This window comes from Malus domestica, chromosome 07, assembly GCF_042453785.1.
Source record: "Malus domestica chromosome 07, GDT2T_hap1".
NCBI classification, from domain to species: domain Eukaryota; kingdom Viridiplantae; phylum Streptophyta; class Magnoliopsida; order Rosales; family Rosaceae; genus Malus; species Malus domestica.
In genome coordinates this window covers 17,603,811-17,619,481 of record NC_091667.1, presented here as the reverse complement: position 1 = coordinate 17,619,481, position 15,671 = coordinate 17,603,811, and the positions used below count along the sequence as shown (strand labels likewise).

Sequence of the window (15,671 nt, the reverse complement as noted above, 5' to 3'; positions counted from 1 at the left end):
TTAATTTTCGCATCATGCGATCAGTGGGATGCAATCCATATTTTTTGTTGTAATCTTCCCTCGTTTGTTATTCATTCCTTTTGTCAAATGAATGTATAGAATGAAGTAAAACTACTATCTCAAAAATGAAGTAAGAATTGACGAGCAAACGTGGATTAAGCTAGTTAATTATGACAATGTGGTTGCCCACTTAAACTCAAGTTTGATTCCCGTTTCCCATAGAATAGTTGAGATTAAAATCGCTTTGTAAAAAATAGTGGGAGTGTAGATTAATATTAATCAAACAAATGGAAAGAAAACGGAGGGGAAAAAAGGAAAGGTTGGAATTTAATAAAAACAGAAATTCTAATGCGGTGAAGGTGGATCGAACACCTGACCTTCAGATCTTCAGTCTGACGCTCTCCAAACTGAGCTATCCCCTCATGTGTATTTCATTTTAGTTCAATAGAAATTTATTACATACATTAGTTAATTAAATGCAATTATAAATTTTAGTGTCGTTGACTAACGTTAACGACATCTTTATTTGCGTGACATTCACTGTGTAGGAGTCCGTGTCCTACACAAATCATAGAAGCAGAATAGATAGAGAGGATGTTCGAGAATCCTTCAATTATATATGCTCATCGTATAGTTTTTGTCAGATACTGTTTATATTCAATTTTAAATAAAAAAATTACAATAATTTCTGACCCTACGATGTACAATAAATGGATGTAATTTAAAGATTCTCGAAATCTTCACAACAAGAATCCGGCGAGGATCCTCATTCCGGAACAAATACAATGCCTTCCAAAATTCCATGGTTTTGCAACTTTCAAGGTTAACAAATTATAAATAAGAAGAGAGGAACCAAGAGTTTTTTAGGATGTGCTAGCTAGTAGCTTGTACAAATTGTTAAATGTAGTCAAACTGGAGGTGCATTTTTGCTCTACCCTCAAGTGATGGTAATGTTCATCACACTATTTATCATCGTTTAATGAGTTTGAATTTTGAGATTTATACATATCTACTACATTCAAACTCATCTGACGACTTAAATAAGATGATGAGCATACATCATATCTCAACACATACGTTAAATTTTCTATCAATTTGATTGTTAAGATGATGTGCAGGAACATGGCCCATTCATTTGCGAAGTGGAATAAATTAATAATTTTTATTTAACAATTTAAACTGACAAAGTCATTAACTCAACTCAAACTCTCAATATAAGTCATGGATTTTATGCAACAAATTAAAAAGTGAGAAGTCTTGGGTGCTATTTTCTCCAAAAGGGAAGTTGAACCACATTACTGTGACAAGGCTTAACCCACTTCTTCACCCCCTTAGTGTAGATATTATCGCTTGTTAAAAAAAATTCAAATGTAAACTCTCATTACATGGATAATGCAAGATATTTATGTCCGTTTATTAATTGGTGTAACCGTTAGACCATTGATTCCTCAATTGATTAGGTAATAGATTCTCATTATTCAATTAGGAGAATTTGCGTAGTTTGCTAGGATAGTCACTCCACTATATAAAGGTGGTTGCCTCACATTGTAACATAGTAAAGAAATTTTCTAATAGAATTCTCTCATCATTTCTCAAATTATGTTCCTCTACAACACGTTATCAGTACTTTTACTCTTAACCGAATCAAAACCTACAATTTGGTTTTTCTCACCTTTTGGCCTCAAATTTTCAGTTTCTCAAAATTTTTGTGGATGCAAATTTCTTCCTCCTTGATCTTGGGCAATTTTGCACCTACAAAACAATTAACACCTTAGGTTAAGGCCAAGAGCCTCACGCGCCCACGATGAATGGGGGGGCTTTGGCCGAAGAACCTCTGATGCCAAAGTTAGAATTTAGAGAGAAATAGTGTTTAGAGAATTTTGGGATTTTTGCCAAAGTGTTGGAATTCGTTTTCTGGTGAAAATGGGATCCCATTTATAGGGATCAAAGGTGGCCGGCCATAGCTAGGGTTTTTGGCTTGAATTTGGTTTAAGTATCCCATTTATATGACTAAATAAACCAAAGGGGAATGTTTTTTGTGGTTATGAAAATGTTATAATGAATAATTAAATAATTGGCTTAAAAAGGGAAAAAAGGAGTAAGGAAAAGGTGGAAAAAATAAAGGAAATGGCCGGCCCCCTTTATGGAGGAGGATAACCGGCCATTAGGGTTGGTTTTTTGGTTTAATTGCTAATTTAATTGACAAATTAATGAGTTTATTAGGTAATAATCCCATTAATTTGTTAATTATCTCAATTTATGTGGAATAATTGGTAGGTTATGAAGTAACTACCTAAAATGTGGATGGATGAGATAACTATGAATTTGTTACCTTCCTTTGGGCACTTTTGACTTGGTTTAGGGATGATTGTCTGTTGCTCGCGCGTAGGAATCCCAATATGCCTCAAGGGTATTTTTGTCCTCTTTTACCCAAGAATCCACGTGTCGCCTTGTGATTATTTTTGGCTCCACAAATGCCCCCACACCTGTTGGGCTGCTCGCAAGAAAGGGCAGCAGGTGTAGAGATCTTCTTGCTTTAGGAAACTTAAGACTGCTTCCTATTTTGATGTTGATTCTCTCTTTAATAGGAAATTAGATCCTTCTAGGAAAGGGAAATAAATTTCTCTCAAAGCCTATTTAAGTCCATCTTAAGTGGGTTATTAAATCAACTTTGGAGAGCGATTTATTCTACCCAACAAGAGAGAGAAAGTTAGAGGATATTTGTTCCCCCTCCTCTAGCAATCTTCTACATCTTGCCCGTGCAAAGGACCGTCTTTCGTTGATTTCTTCGTCTTCTTCGTGCCGCACCGATGTAAGAAAAATTTAATTTTTCTTGCCTTATTCTTGGATAGTGATATTGCAGGGCAGCCGTCGGGATGGTGTGATCACTCATATATTTCATGCATTTATACCATCCATTTCTAAAGTCTTTGTGATGTTTTTGTGTTAAAATTGTGGCATTTTACCTTACCTTGTGTTAATGTGCAGTTAATTTTGTTTTAGGATCAATTTCAAGCAAAATGAAGAAAAGAAATAAAAAAAAAAACTGAAAAGAAAATAAAAGAAAAGAAAGGAAGTGGAGTGCGCAAAAGCAGTGGGGGAGACACTGAGCAACAGAAAATAAATGGGACGGAAAGGAAGACACTGAGCAGAAAACAAAGAGAGTGGAGGACAAACTGAAATAAAATAGGCAGGGAGTGGAGAGACTGACGGGGATGGCAGAAAGAAAAGAAAATAGAAATAAAATAAGAAAAGAAGAGAAGCAGTGGGAAGGAAGTGGAGTGCACACTGACAAAAAGAATAAAAGAAGAAGAGACGGAAGGCAGAGCGGTACTGTGCGGAGAAAGAAAAATCCCAAAAAACAGAGGGTAGAGGGACGAGCAGAAAAACAGAAGAGAGCAAGAGGCACGGAAGAGAGCAAGGAAGGAAAGAAGAAGAGGATTTAGGATTCAAATGCTATGAGAATATGTATGCCTGCCCTTGTTGAACGAGGACCTACATATGTTCTAGAGTAGTACTTGTTAATTGCGATTAACATGTGAACCAATTTCTAGGATAAGTAAGACAATGCCAGTACTTACCATGCCTTGTGATGACTCAAACTCTTTTCATTCTTAATGATTTCTACTTGTTAAATCTATGAACACGCCATTCTAGATTGCATGCTAGGGACTACGTTAAGTTGAAAACGTCATTCTCTTAACATATTACGTAAGAAAGAGTAATAGGTTGTGTTCTAACATTGAGCCAACTTGAGCATCTTCATCCGGAAATAAAAGGAATTTGAATGAAACATAACATGTTTACATGATTATTTGGTGGTGGATAACAATTCCCCTAACTCGTTTTTCTCAAACTTGTGATCTACTCAAAATCTGTTTCTGTACTGTTTTTGTACGATTTAATTTAAATAGCAAATCAACTCCAAAAATCCCAAAACTTTGTGAGACTGTCGTATTGTGTGTCTAGTATTTGCATATAAATTTCATAGACTTTAGACCAGTGTAAGTCAGTCTAATAATTATTTTTTGGTGGCTGGTCAGTAGGGACAGCAAATAGTGTTAATAAGGAAAATTAATAGGATATTTGTGTGCTACTTTGTGGTGTGCATTTAATCCTATCAAATTTTTGGCGCCGTGTCGCCGGGGATTGTTATTTCTAAATTACTTATTTTTCTATTGTTTTCTTTTCTTGTCCAATTAGTGTTTTTGTTTTTATTTCAGGTACTCTTTGTAGTACATGCATACTCGAAAGTCTAAGAGCATTGATCTAGCTTCCTACAATGCAGAGATTGAACGAACACTTCGAAAGCTTCAGAGAAAAATCAAGCAAAAGTGTGCATCGGTGTCTTTACCACCATCTTCTCCACCACATTTAAGTTCGGAAGAGGAGGAGGAACCACAAGAAGGCATGGCTGATAACCGTACATTGAGGGAGTTGGCAATGCCAAATACGGATCAACAACCATTGTGCATCACATATCCAAATGCAGAAGGAGGATTTGAGCTTAAGTCCGGCATGATTCACTACTTGCCTAAGTTCCATGGCTTCTCAACAGAGGATGCCAACAAGCATCTCATGGAGTTTCACGTGGTATGCTCAGGAATGAGACCAGCAAATGTGGATGAGGAGCAAGTCAAGTTGAGGGCATTCCTATTTACATTAGAAACCAAGGCAAAGGAGTGGCTTTACAATTTACCTCCGGGATCAATGAACACATGGAACCAGGTGAAGCACGCATTTTTGGAGCAATATTTTCTGGCCACAAAAGCTGCAAGCATAAGGAAGGACATATGTGCAATCCGACAACAACATGGAGAGCCTTTTGGAGATTACTATGAGCGATTCACACATTTGGTTGCATCTTGTCCTAATCATCAAATTTCAGAGCATCTTTTAATACAGTATTTTTATGAAGGATTATGTGGTACTGATCGTGTAATGCTTGATGCAGCAAGTGGAGGAGCATTCATGGACAAGACACCAATAAATGCTAAGGCATTATTAAAGAACATTGCTGGCAATACATGACAATTTGGAGGGAGAGATGAGCTATCTCTTAAGAAAGTTAACGAGGTAAGTGCTAATTCTAGTATTGAATTACAATTAGCTAACTTGACTAATCTTGTGCAACAGGTTATTGTGGCTCCAAAACAGGTGTGTGGTGTATGTTCAATGATGGGACATGCCACAGACATGTGCCCTTCGTTGATGGATCAAGGTGGTCTTGAGCAAGCTAATGCATTAGGAGGATTTCAAGGGCAACAAAGGCAAAAGTATGATCCATATTCCAACAACTATAATGCAGGATGGCGTGATCATCCACACTTAAAGTGGAACAATCAAGACAACGAACAACAATCTGTTCCCAACAACTATAACCGTCCGCCTGGCTTCTTTCAAGCAAGACCGCAGGCACCATTTCAGCCTCAACAACAACAAGCTCCAAGTAAGTTTCTTGAGGATTTAATTGCTTCTTTAGCTAACTCTACTCAATCTCATCAACAGAAAACAGACAAAGCAATTGAAAACCTTGAGCTAAATTAGTTAGTTAGCAAGTTTAATGGGGCAACAACACCAACCAGAAAGGTTGCCTAGCCAAACCGTGGTGAATCCAAATGCGGAGCAGATGAATGTTGTGACTTTAAGGAGTGGAAAAGAAGTTTTTGAGCAGCCGAGGATGCAAAAGAGGACTAGAAAAGACACAATTGAACAAGGGGAGCTACAAACCAAGAATCTTGAGCAAGATGAGGCTTCAACAGAAACTGAAAAGTCTCCTAAAGATACAGAATTGAACAAAAAAGATTCTGATAAGGTAAGTAAAGAAGTTCAAAATTCATTTAACTCATGTGTCCCTATTCCTTTTCTTCGTAGGTTTATGAAGTCTAAGAAAGAGCAAACTGATAAGGAAATCTTGGATACTTTCCGGAAAGTCCAAGTGAACTTACCTCTTTTAGATGCCATAAAACAAGTGCCCAAGTATGCAAAGTTCCTTAAAGAGCTTTGTACGAACAAGAGGAGATTCAATGATAAAGAAACTGTGGCATTAAGCGAGGAAGTATCAGCTGTTTTGCAGAGAAAGCTGCCACCGAAGTTGAAAGATGCCGGTAGCTTTACCATTCCATGTGTAATTGGAGGCAAAGAGTTTGGGAGAGCATTGTGTGATTTGGGGGCATCCATCAATCTGATGCCATATTCAGTGTATGAGTCATTGAACCTTGGAGACTTGAGGAAACAAAGGTAGTAATCTGATGCGTAAATTAACTTAACACACAAATTAAACCCTCTTGTTGACAATTGTAGTATATGTATAAGTAGGGATCGTTCTTAAACCGGGGATTAGGAGGGATTGCTAAACACTCTAAACTGACTCAAATAGATAAAACTAAGCTTTAAAACACTAAACTAGACTCAAAAGACTCAAAACAAGCTAAAAACACTCAAAACTGCCTAAAAACACAAACTGGGCAGTTTTGAGCTCTAAACACAATTTGGACGAAATTTGGGTTTCTAAAGGCTCAAAACACCTAAAAACACAATCTAAGACAAGTTCTAACTAATATGACTTAAAAAAGTAAAGGGGGTTTGGTTTTGGACGAAAATAAGTAAATTAAAACAAGAACAATTTAAACAGATTCTTAAGCAAAGTTAGGTGAATTGATGAGATATGGGGTAACTAGAGGGTTCTTCTCCACACATGACACACTTGCATTCAAATTGATTTCCAATTGCTTCTCTCAATAAGTCATGAAACTCAATACTCCAGGTTAACTGTGACAGCACTTTTTTAACCTTCAAGTTCTCCTTAAGTTAATGAATTGGATGGGAAAACATATACAACAATTCAAAGCATTCTCTAAAAGTCCCCTACATGAAAAGCATAATAAAGGTACAATCAAAGATCATTAAGTTTCATGAAAACTATAAGCATTGACAAGACAATTGTAACTATGAAAAGCATGAAACTTTTGCCAAGAATTCACTTAACACGATTGTTTATAAGCAATCTCCACTACTTGCAAATATAAGTTTGTAACTATTAGGTGAAACTCCCTTATATTCTAGCATCATATTCATGCATGAAAACTAAGCGTGCACTCTTAACAAACATACACGAATACGTTATCAATCAAGCAGTTAAACGAATTGAATTCACAACTTATGAAATCACAACCAAAAGTAATCAATTCATATTGCAAGCATGAACATGGTTTCGAATTACCCCCTAACTAAGAAGGGCTTAGTTCCTCATAAACGCAAAACAAAGATACATAAATTTAGACATTAAAAACAAAGAGTGAAAACACCTAGAAACGCTCCAACAATCCAACGTCTTGAATGGCAAGCACGTCCAAGGGTCTCCTTCTTTCTTCTTTGCTGCGACACAAGGGTGTTTGGTGATGATTTGTGGTGAATTGTGGTGGTGGATGGGTGTAGGTAGGTTATGGTGAAGGGTGGAATGCTTAGAATGGTCAGCAAGGGCCTTTATTTATAGGGGAAGGAAGGGCTATGAATTTGAAGTGGTTTTAGGGAAGGATTTATGTAGGAAAAGGAATGTGATTTTGGGTCAGAAAATAGGCAAGAAAGGTGCAGGAATTAAAGAGAAAAGGAAAGGGAAATTCGACAGAATTTGTAGGACAGATTTAGGAATGTGTTTTGAGGCACAAAATAGGTAAGAATAGATGTAGGGTGCGGCATAGGGTTTTAGGGAAAAGGAAATACGTTTTAGGACATAAAATAGGAAGGAGAATCTCTCCCTTGTGCAGCAAGGGATGGAACAAAACAGGAATGTGGTTTAGGTGTAGAAAATAGGAAAGAAAGGTTGTGTCTTGTGCAACAAAGAACTAGAAATTAAAGGGATGGTGCGGGAATATCTAGGGTAAGTTCTTAGGACTTCTAGAAACATGTAATTAGGCAACCTAACATGTTTTGAAACCCTTTTGTGGCTGGAACATAGGTGAGGAAGGATTAGGAAACTTTCAAGCCAAGAATAGAAACTTTCAAGAATGGAAACCTCCAAGAATAGAAACTTTGGTTTCCAATTATGAACTCTTTGTTCTTCATTTTGATTCTTCATTTCATTATTCATTCCTAGCCTCATTTGATCTTCAATTTCGTCCATCCACCTTGCTCCAAGCATAAGCTATCCATTCCATGCCCAAAACTACTCCAAAAGGCTCCAAAATGCACATGTTTGCATACTTTGTCCTTAAAACCTGAAATTGCACGAAAATAGCTTAAAATACTAAAATTACTAAGTACTAGCAACATAAATGCAAGGAAACAAGCTAATTAAGTCGCATAAATATGCTCCTATCAAATTCCCCCACACTTAGCTTTTGCTAGTCTTCGAGCAAAACAAAAGAAACAAAACACAATCTAGACCTTCGAACAATTGTGTTAGGGATTTCTAATGCACATGGCATGCTAAAAATCATTACTTACAAAGATTTTAGTCATCCTTACCCTCGAGCACATACTTAATCGTAGTCACCATTTACTAGTTCGCATATAATCAATTAAAACATGGTTTTGAATGTAGTAACATGCCTTAGAGAATTCGCTCAATTCCTTACAGGGTATGCACTCAATTTTCACTCAGATTTTCTAACTACACACCCTATACTAGTTATATGTGAGAAGATTGATGTAGACATGAAAACGAACACTCACATATATGTATTACAAAGAACGCAATTTCTGGAGTTAATAAGCATGTTTAGATATGATCTCATGAATGGAATGCTACTACTTAGATGCGAGAACCAGTGATATCATATGCTCATACCAATTCCAAACTCCACATATTGAAATACACAACACTCAAGATAGAAGTCTAAGGGTTGTAACGGGGCTAAGGGTATTGGCTAACAAAGAAAGGTAAGGAAAAACAAACGTTCTTAAAGAAATAGTAAGCAAAGTAATGAAATTGACACTTAGAATTCACTTTTGAATGCAAAAATAAACTTTTAAACATAATGGAAGATTCATGCAACACTTAGGGTCAAATTCAAACTTTTGGACCCTTTCTTCAACAACCAACACATATGAGTTCATTCTCACTTATTTTTCAGCTCTTTTTCATTCTTTTCACACACTTTTCTTTTTCTTTTTCTTTTTCCACGAATTTTTTTTATGCCATTTTCTTTCTTTTGACACACAAAACACACTTTGAAAACCCTTCCCCCACACTTGTTTTTCTGCAAAAATCAAAAGGAATTCCCTCTAAGTCATGCTTCACTATTCTTTAAGAACAAGGGTGTGGACAGTCCTAATCTAGGCTAGGTAGGGATAATGTGGTTAACAAAGAAAATAGACTAACGAAGGCTCAAAGGGGGTTAAACCTACAAAACATATGACAAAAGGGATAGGCTTTTTGGCTTTGGTGCTAACTAAACAACTTCATCTTGAATATGTGTTATGTACTCAATATCATGCTTTTAATGGAACGGGCATGAGTTCTAGTATTTGGATCTATAATGATGAAACGCATTCTAAGTAGCAACCAAGCAAAGAATGATGAGATCATGCAACGACTTTAGAAAACAATAATGCACAGATTATTAACTCTCCAAATAAACGTTTAGGCTCAAGTCTCTCAAGGTTGTAGCGTTAGTTTGAGTTCCTTCCTTCAAGCATGTTACAAAAACTAATTTTTTTTCTTTATGATTACATGTGAATTCATAAGTTATAACCACAACCAAGCATAAACAAAGAGTCAATCAAACTTTCATCCATGTTTATAACTCTTTTTAACAGCCATGCAATTAAAAACCAAATCCTCATCATTGTGTTGGAAGGTACCCTAAGACACAAACACACAAAAACGACTCAAAACACTCTTTTTAGGCTTTTCAAAACACTTTTTTTTTCAAATTTTTATATGATTTTCGGATTTTTAAGTCAAAACACACTAAAACACACCAAAACTGCTTAAAAACACGTAAAAACAGCAAGGAACAAGTCTATAAGTAATGGGTGATAAAATCCCACGAATTTGCATTAAAAACACTTGGTTACCCCCCCACACTTAAATCAAACATTGTCCTCAATGTTTCAAGCATAAAGTTACACAAAACACAAAGAAACCAACAAACAGCAACTTAAATAACTAAATAGGGCAGATTAGAAAACAACAACAAAGAGAAGGGTTTGAGGAACACAAATCTGGAATCAGAGTGATTCCTAGGGCTTCCTTTGTTGAATGCATGGGTTGCCTCCCAAGAAGCGCTTGCTTTAACGTCTTGCAGCCGGACGATACTTCACTTTAACTCCCCTGGGTCCCATAGCATGGAATTGATCCTTGAATGGAAGGTGATACTTGAAGTGATCCGGCAATGGTTTAAATTCGAGAGTGGGTGCCTGAATCATTAACAACATGTAAGTATAAAACGTAATGGAAATTGGAGAGGATGACTTACTTGCGTTGTCCGACAAGAACTCAATGACAAACACCACTTCTTTGAAAATTTCAGGGAGATTGGACTTGGGCAGATTGAATGTGATGGTTAGAACTTGTCCCGTGTCATAAAATTCAACCTCTTTAGGCTTTGTTGTCTCATGTACAACCTCCTTGATGAATTCTTGATATTCTCCAGCCACTACTTTCTCTTGAATCATTCTTCTTGGTGAACAAGGTTCTTTGAATACTTCAAAACAATCTGGAACTTGATTTGATGTGCCAAGTATTGGGATATCACTTTGCACCTTGGAAAGAGCTTCCACAATGTCTTTTTCACTCTCTTCTTGCTTGGGAATCAAAAACCTGCGAGGAAAAGGGACATTGGGTGGAATAGGGTTAGAATTAACCAAAATTGGACCCAACTTACCTGTATTGGATAGCATAGGGACTCTAGGAGGATGCGGCAAGGGTTGTTCTACCCTTGCCGTGGGTGTGTCTTCTTCATCCTCTTCAATTAGCAGTTGTTCGTCTTCCCCTTGGATTTGTTTGGACGCCCTTGGTTCAACTCTAACCTCCATGGCACTTCCCAAAGTGATGGCTCCAGTAATTTCAAAATCTTCCATTGAATTTACAATGTTTGCATTGGAGAATTCACTTTATTCTTGAATTTGTGCCATGAACTCCATAATCTGCCCAACTTGCTTCTCTAATTCATCCATTTTGTTGGCTTGATTTTCTGCTTCATGTGTCAAAGAGGTGAGTAATTGAACAATTTGGTTATTATCCATTGACATACCTGAATTTGTTTGGAAAGATTGTGGGCGAGGCTGTGGTGGTGCATATGGCCACTGATAGAACTCCTCAGATGGCTGTGAGTATTCTTCTTGTTGTGAGCCCTGCGTCAAAGAGGTTAGTACATCAAGAATTTCATCATAACTCATAGGCATACTTGAATTCGATTGGATTTGTTGTGGGGGAGGCGGTGGTGGCTGCATAGGCGTGGTGTAGAACTCATCATATGGTTGCCAATATGCATCTTGTTGAGCCTCCTTGGCTTGATTTTGTGAGCCCTGCACCAAAGAATTTAATTCATTAAGAATTTGATTATAATCTATTGACGAACCTGAGTTTGATTGAGCATATTGCATAGGTCTTGAATAGAACTCCTCATATGGCTGCCAATATCCTTCGTGTTGATCTTGTTGAGATTCCCACCACATAGAAGTTGAATGATCACTCCAATCTCTTTGTGGACATTGATTGGCTTGATATCCTTGCCTATAAGACGCACCAAATGTAGGGACACTTTGCATTGTGGTCCTTTCGGTATACTGCGACAATTGAGAAGTAAGATTTGCCAATTGAGCTTGAATGCTAGCAAAATCCATGTCTTACTTCTCTAGTACCTAAAATCAAAGAAAGAGAACTAAATCAAATATCAAAAGTAACACAAAACAAGGAAAACAAACTAAGTCAGAAACTAAAACAAAAACAAACTAAACAAAAAGAAAAGAACCAAGGGATTAGCAAAGTTGCTAATCCCCGGCAACGGCGCCAAAATTTGATGCGTAAATTAACTTAACACACAAATTAAACCCTCTTGTTGACAATTGTAGTATATGTATAAGTAGGGATCGTTCTTAAACCGGGGATTAGGAGGGATTGCTAAACACTCTAAACTGACTCAAATAGATAAAACTAAGCTTTAAAACACTAAACTAGACTCAAAAGACTCAAAACAAACTCAAAAGACTCAAAACAAGCTAAAAACACTCAAAACTGCCTAAAAACACAAACTGGGCAGTTTTGAGCTCTAAACACAATTTGGACGAAATTTGGGTTTCTAAAGGCTCAAAACACCTAAAAACACAATCTAAGACAAGTTCTAACTAATATGACTTAAAAAAGTAAAGGGGGTTTGGTTTTGGACGAAAATAAGTAAATTAAAACAAGAACAATTTAAACAGATTCTTAAGCAAAGTTAGGTGAATTGATGAGATATGGGGTAACTAGAGGGTTCTTCTCCACACATGACACACTTGCATTCAAATTGATTTCCAATTGCTTCTCTCAATAAGTCATGAAACTCAATACTCCAGGTTAACTGTGACAGCACTTTTTTAACCTTCAAGTTCTCCTTAAGTTAATGAATTGGATGGGAAAACACATACAACAATTCAAAGCATTCTCTAAAAGTCCCCTACATGAAAAGCACAATAAAGGTACAATCAAAGGTCATTAAGTTTCATGAAAACTATAAGCATTGACAAGACAATTGTAACTATGAAAAGCATGAAACTTTTGCCAAGAATTCACTTAACACGATCGTTTATAAGCAATCTCCACTACTTGCAAATATAAGTTTGTAACTATTAGGTGAAACTCCCTTATATTCTAGCATCATATTCATGCATGAAAACTAAGCGTGCACTCTTAACAAACATACACGAATACGTTATCAATCAAGCAGTTAAACGAATTGAATTCACAACTTATGAAATCACAACCAAAAGTAATCAATTCATATTGCAAGCATGAACATGGTTTCGAATTACCCCCTAACTAAGAAGGGCTTAGTTCCTCATAAACGCAAAACAATGATACATAAATTTAGACATTAAAAACAAAGAGTGAAAACACCTAGAAACGCTTCAACAATCCAACGTCTTGAATGGCAAGCACGTCCAAGGGTCTCCTTCTTTCTTCTTTGCTGCGACACAAGGGTGTTTGGTGATGATTTATGGTGAATTGTGGTGGTGGATGGGTGTAGGTAGGTTATGGTGAAGGGTGGAATGCTTAGAATGGTCAGCAAGGGCCTTTATTTATAGGGGAAGGAAGGGCTACGAATTTGAAGTGGTTTTAGGGAAGGATTTATGTAGGAAAAGGAATGTGATTTTGGGTCAGAAAATAGGCAAGAAAGGTGCAGGAATTAAAGAGAAAAGGAAAGGGAAATTCGGCAGAATTTGTAGGACAGATTTAGGAATGTGTTTTGAGGCACAAAATAGGTAAGAATAGATGTAGGGTGCGGCATAGGGTTTTAGGGAAAAGGAAATACGTTTTAGGACATAAAATAGGAAGGAGAATCTCTCCCTTGTGCAGCAAGGGATGGAACAAAACAGGAATGTGGTTTAGGTGTAGAAAATAGGAAAGAAAGGTTGTGTCTTGTGCAATAAAGAACTAGAAATTAAAGGGATGGTGTGGCAATATCTAGGGTAAGTTCTTAGGACTTCTAGAAACATGTAATTAGGCAACCTAACATGTTTTGAAACCCTTTTGTGGCTGGAACATAGGTGAGGAAGGATTAGGAAACTTCCAAGCCAAGAATAGAAACTTTCAAGAATGGAAACCTCCAAGAATAGAAACTTTGGTTTCCAATTATGAACTCTTTGTTCTTCATTTTGATTCTTCATTTCATTATTCATTCCTAGCCTCATTTGATCTTCAATTTCGTCCGTCCACCTTGCTCCAAGCATAAACTATCCATTCCATGCCCAAAACTGCTCCAAAAGGCTCCAAAATGCACATGTTTGCATACTTTGTCCTTAAAACCTGAAATTGCACAAAAATAGCTTAAAATACTAAAATTACTAAGTACTAGCAACGTAAATGCAAGGAAACAAGCTAATTAAGTCGCATAAATATGCTTATATCATAATCCAGTTGGCAGATCGTTCAAATAGATATCCCGAAAGCCTATTGGAGGATGTACTTGTGCAAGTGAATGAACTCATTTTTCCCGCTGATTTTTTTGTTCTTGAGATGGAACATGCCTACTACACTTCCTCTTATATTGGGAAGACCATTCCTTAGAACAGCACGGACGAAGATTGATGTCTACGATGGTACCTTAACCATGGAAATTGATGGGGAAAGCGTCAAGTTCAAAATCTTCAATGCTATGAGGTATCCTAGTGAATTAGAATCTTGTTTGTCTATTGATGTGTTTGACTATTTTGTGCAGGATTGTTTTAATGAAGGTGTGGGACAAGATAATTTAGAGAAGGCATTAGTGCATAGCATTACACATGGAAATTTTAACTATTCAGAGCACATTGAAGAAGAATTAATCCAAACAGTGGCCTCTCTTGAGTCTCTTTCACCAATTCGTGGTAAGTGTTCTTCCTATTTTATTTCTCTTCCTACTTCTAACGAAAAAAACTCTTCCTTCTGTGATTCAGGCACCTAAATTGGAGCTTAAACCGATCCCTAAACATTTGAAGTATGCATTTTTGGGAGAGGATGAAACATTACCAGTCATCATATCGTCACAACTCACAGCAGAAGAGGGGGAGAAACTGATCCGGGTACTGAAGGATCACAAAACTGCCATAGCTTGGAGCATTGCAGATATCAAAGGTATAAATCTAGCTACATGTATGCATAGGATTCTGCTAGAAGAAGGTGCAAAACCAACTAGGGAAGCTCAACGCCGTTTAAACCCACTCATGATGGAAGTCGTAAAAAAAGAGGTTATCAAACTTCTTGATGTTGGCATCATATATCCTATTTCGGATAGCAGGTGGGTAAGCCCTATTCAAGTAGTCCCTAAACGATCTGGAGTCACAGTTGTTAAGAATGAAGCTAATGAGCTAATGCCTACACGTGTGCAAAATAGTTGGAGAGTCTATACAAACTATCGAAAGATAAATAGCACCACACGCAAGGATCACTTTCCAGTCCCATTCATTGATCAAATGTTAGAAAGGCTAGCTGGTCATTCTCATTATTGTTTCTTGATGGCTATTCTGGGTATAATCAAATTGCAGTTGCTCCGGAGGATCAAGAAAAAATGACTTTCACATGTCCATTTGGCACATTTGCATACCGGAGGATGCCGTTTGGACTGTGCAACGCCCCTGCCACATTTCAGAGGTGTATGGTAAGTATCTTTTCTGATATGATTGAGAAAATAATTGAAGTGTTCATGGATGATTTTTCAGTTTATGGTGATTCTTTTGATACATGTCTACATAATCTGTCCCTAGTTTTAAAACGTTGTCAAGAAACTAATCTAGTGTTAAATTGGGAAAAATGTCATTTCATGGTTTCGCATGGATTAGTTCTAGGGCATATCATATCTGAAAAGGGAATTGAAGTTGATAAATCTAAAGTAGAACTTGTTAGTTCTTTACCCATCCCTACTACTGTCAGGGAGGTTCGTTCTTTTCTTGGACATGCAGGTTTCTACCGTAGGTTTATGAAGGACTTCTCAATGATTTCTAGACCTTTGTGTCGTTTACTTCAAAAGGATGTAACATTTGATATAAAT

At 37.0% G+C, this 15,671-nt stretch overlaps 2 protein-coding genes across 2 annotated transcripts; both read left to right on the top strand.

The window, feature by feature from the left end:
- The first annotated feature begins 4,239 nt into the window (after positions 1–4,239).
- On the top strand, positions 4,240–5,547 carry LOC139197735 (uncharacterized). The gene is made up of 2 exons (XM_070825687.1): positions 4,240–4,998; positions 5,137–5,547. The coding sequence occupies exons 1-2, from the start codon at positions 4,240–4,242 to the stop codon at positions 5,545–5,547; spliced, it is 1,170 nt and encodes a 389-aa protein (XP_070681788.1).
- Positions 5,548–5,563: 16 nt separating this feature from the next.
- On the top strand, positions 5,564–6,244 carry LOC139197734 (uncharacterized). The gene has a single exon (XM_070825686.1). It carries the CDS (start codon positions 5,564–5,566, stop codon positions 6,242–6,244), a length of 681 nt encoding a protein of 226 aa, XP_070681787.1.
- Positions 6,245–15,671: the final 9,427 nt, after the last annotated feature.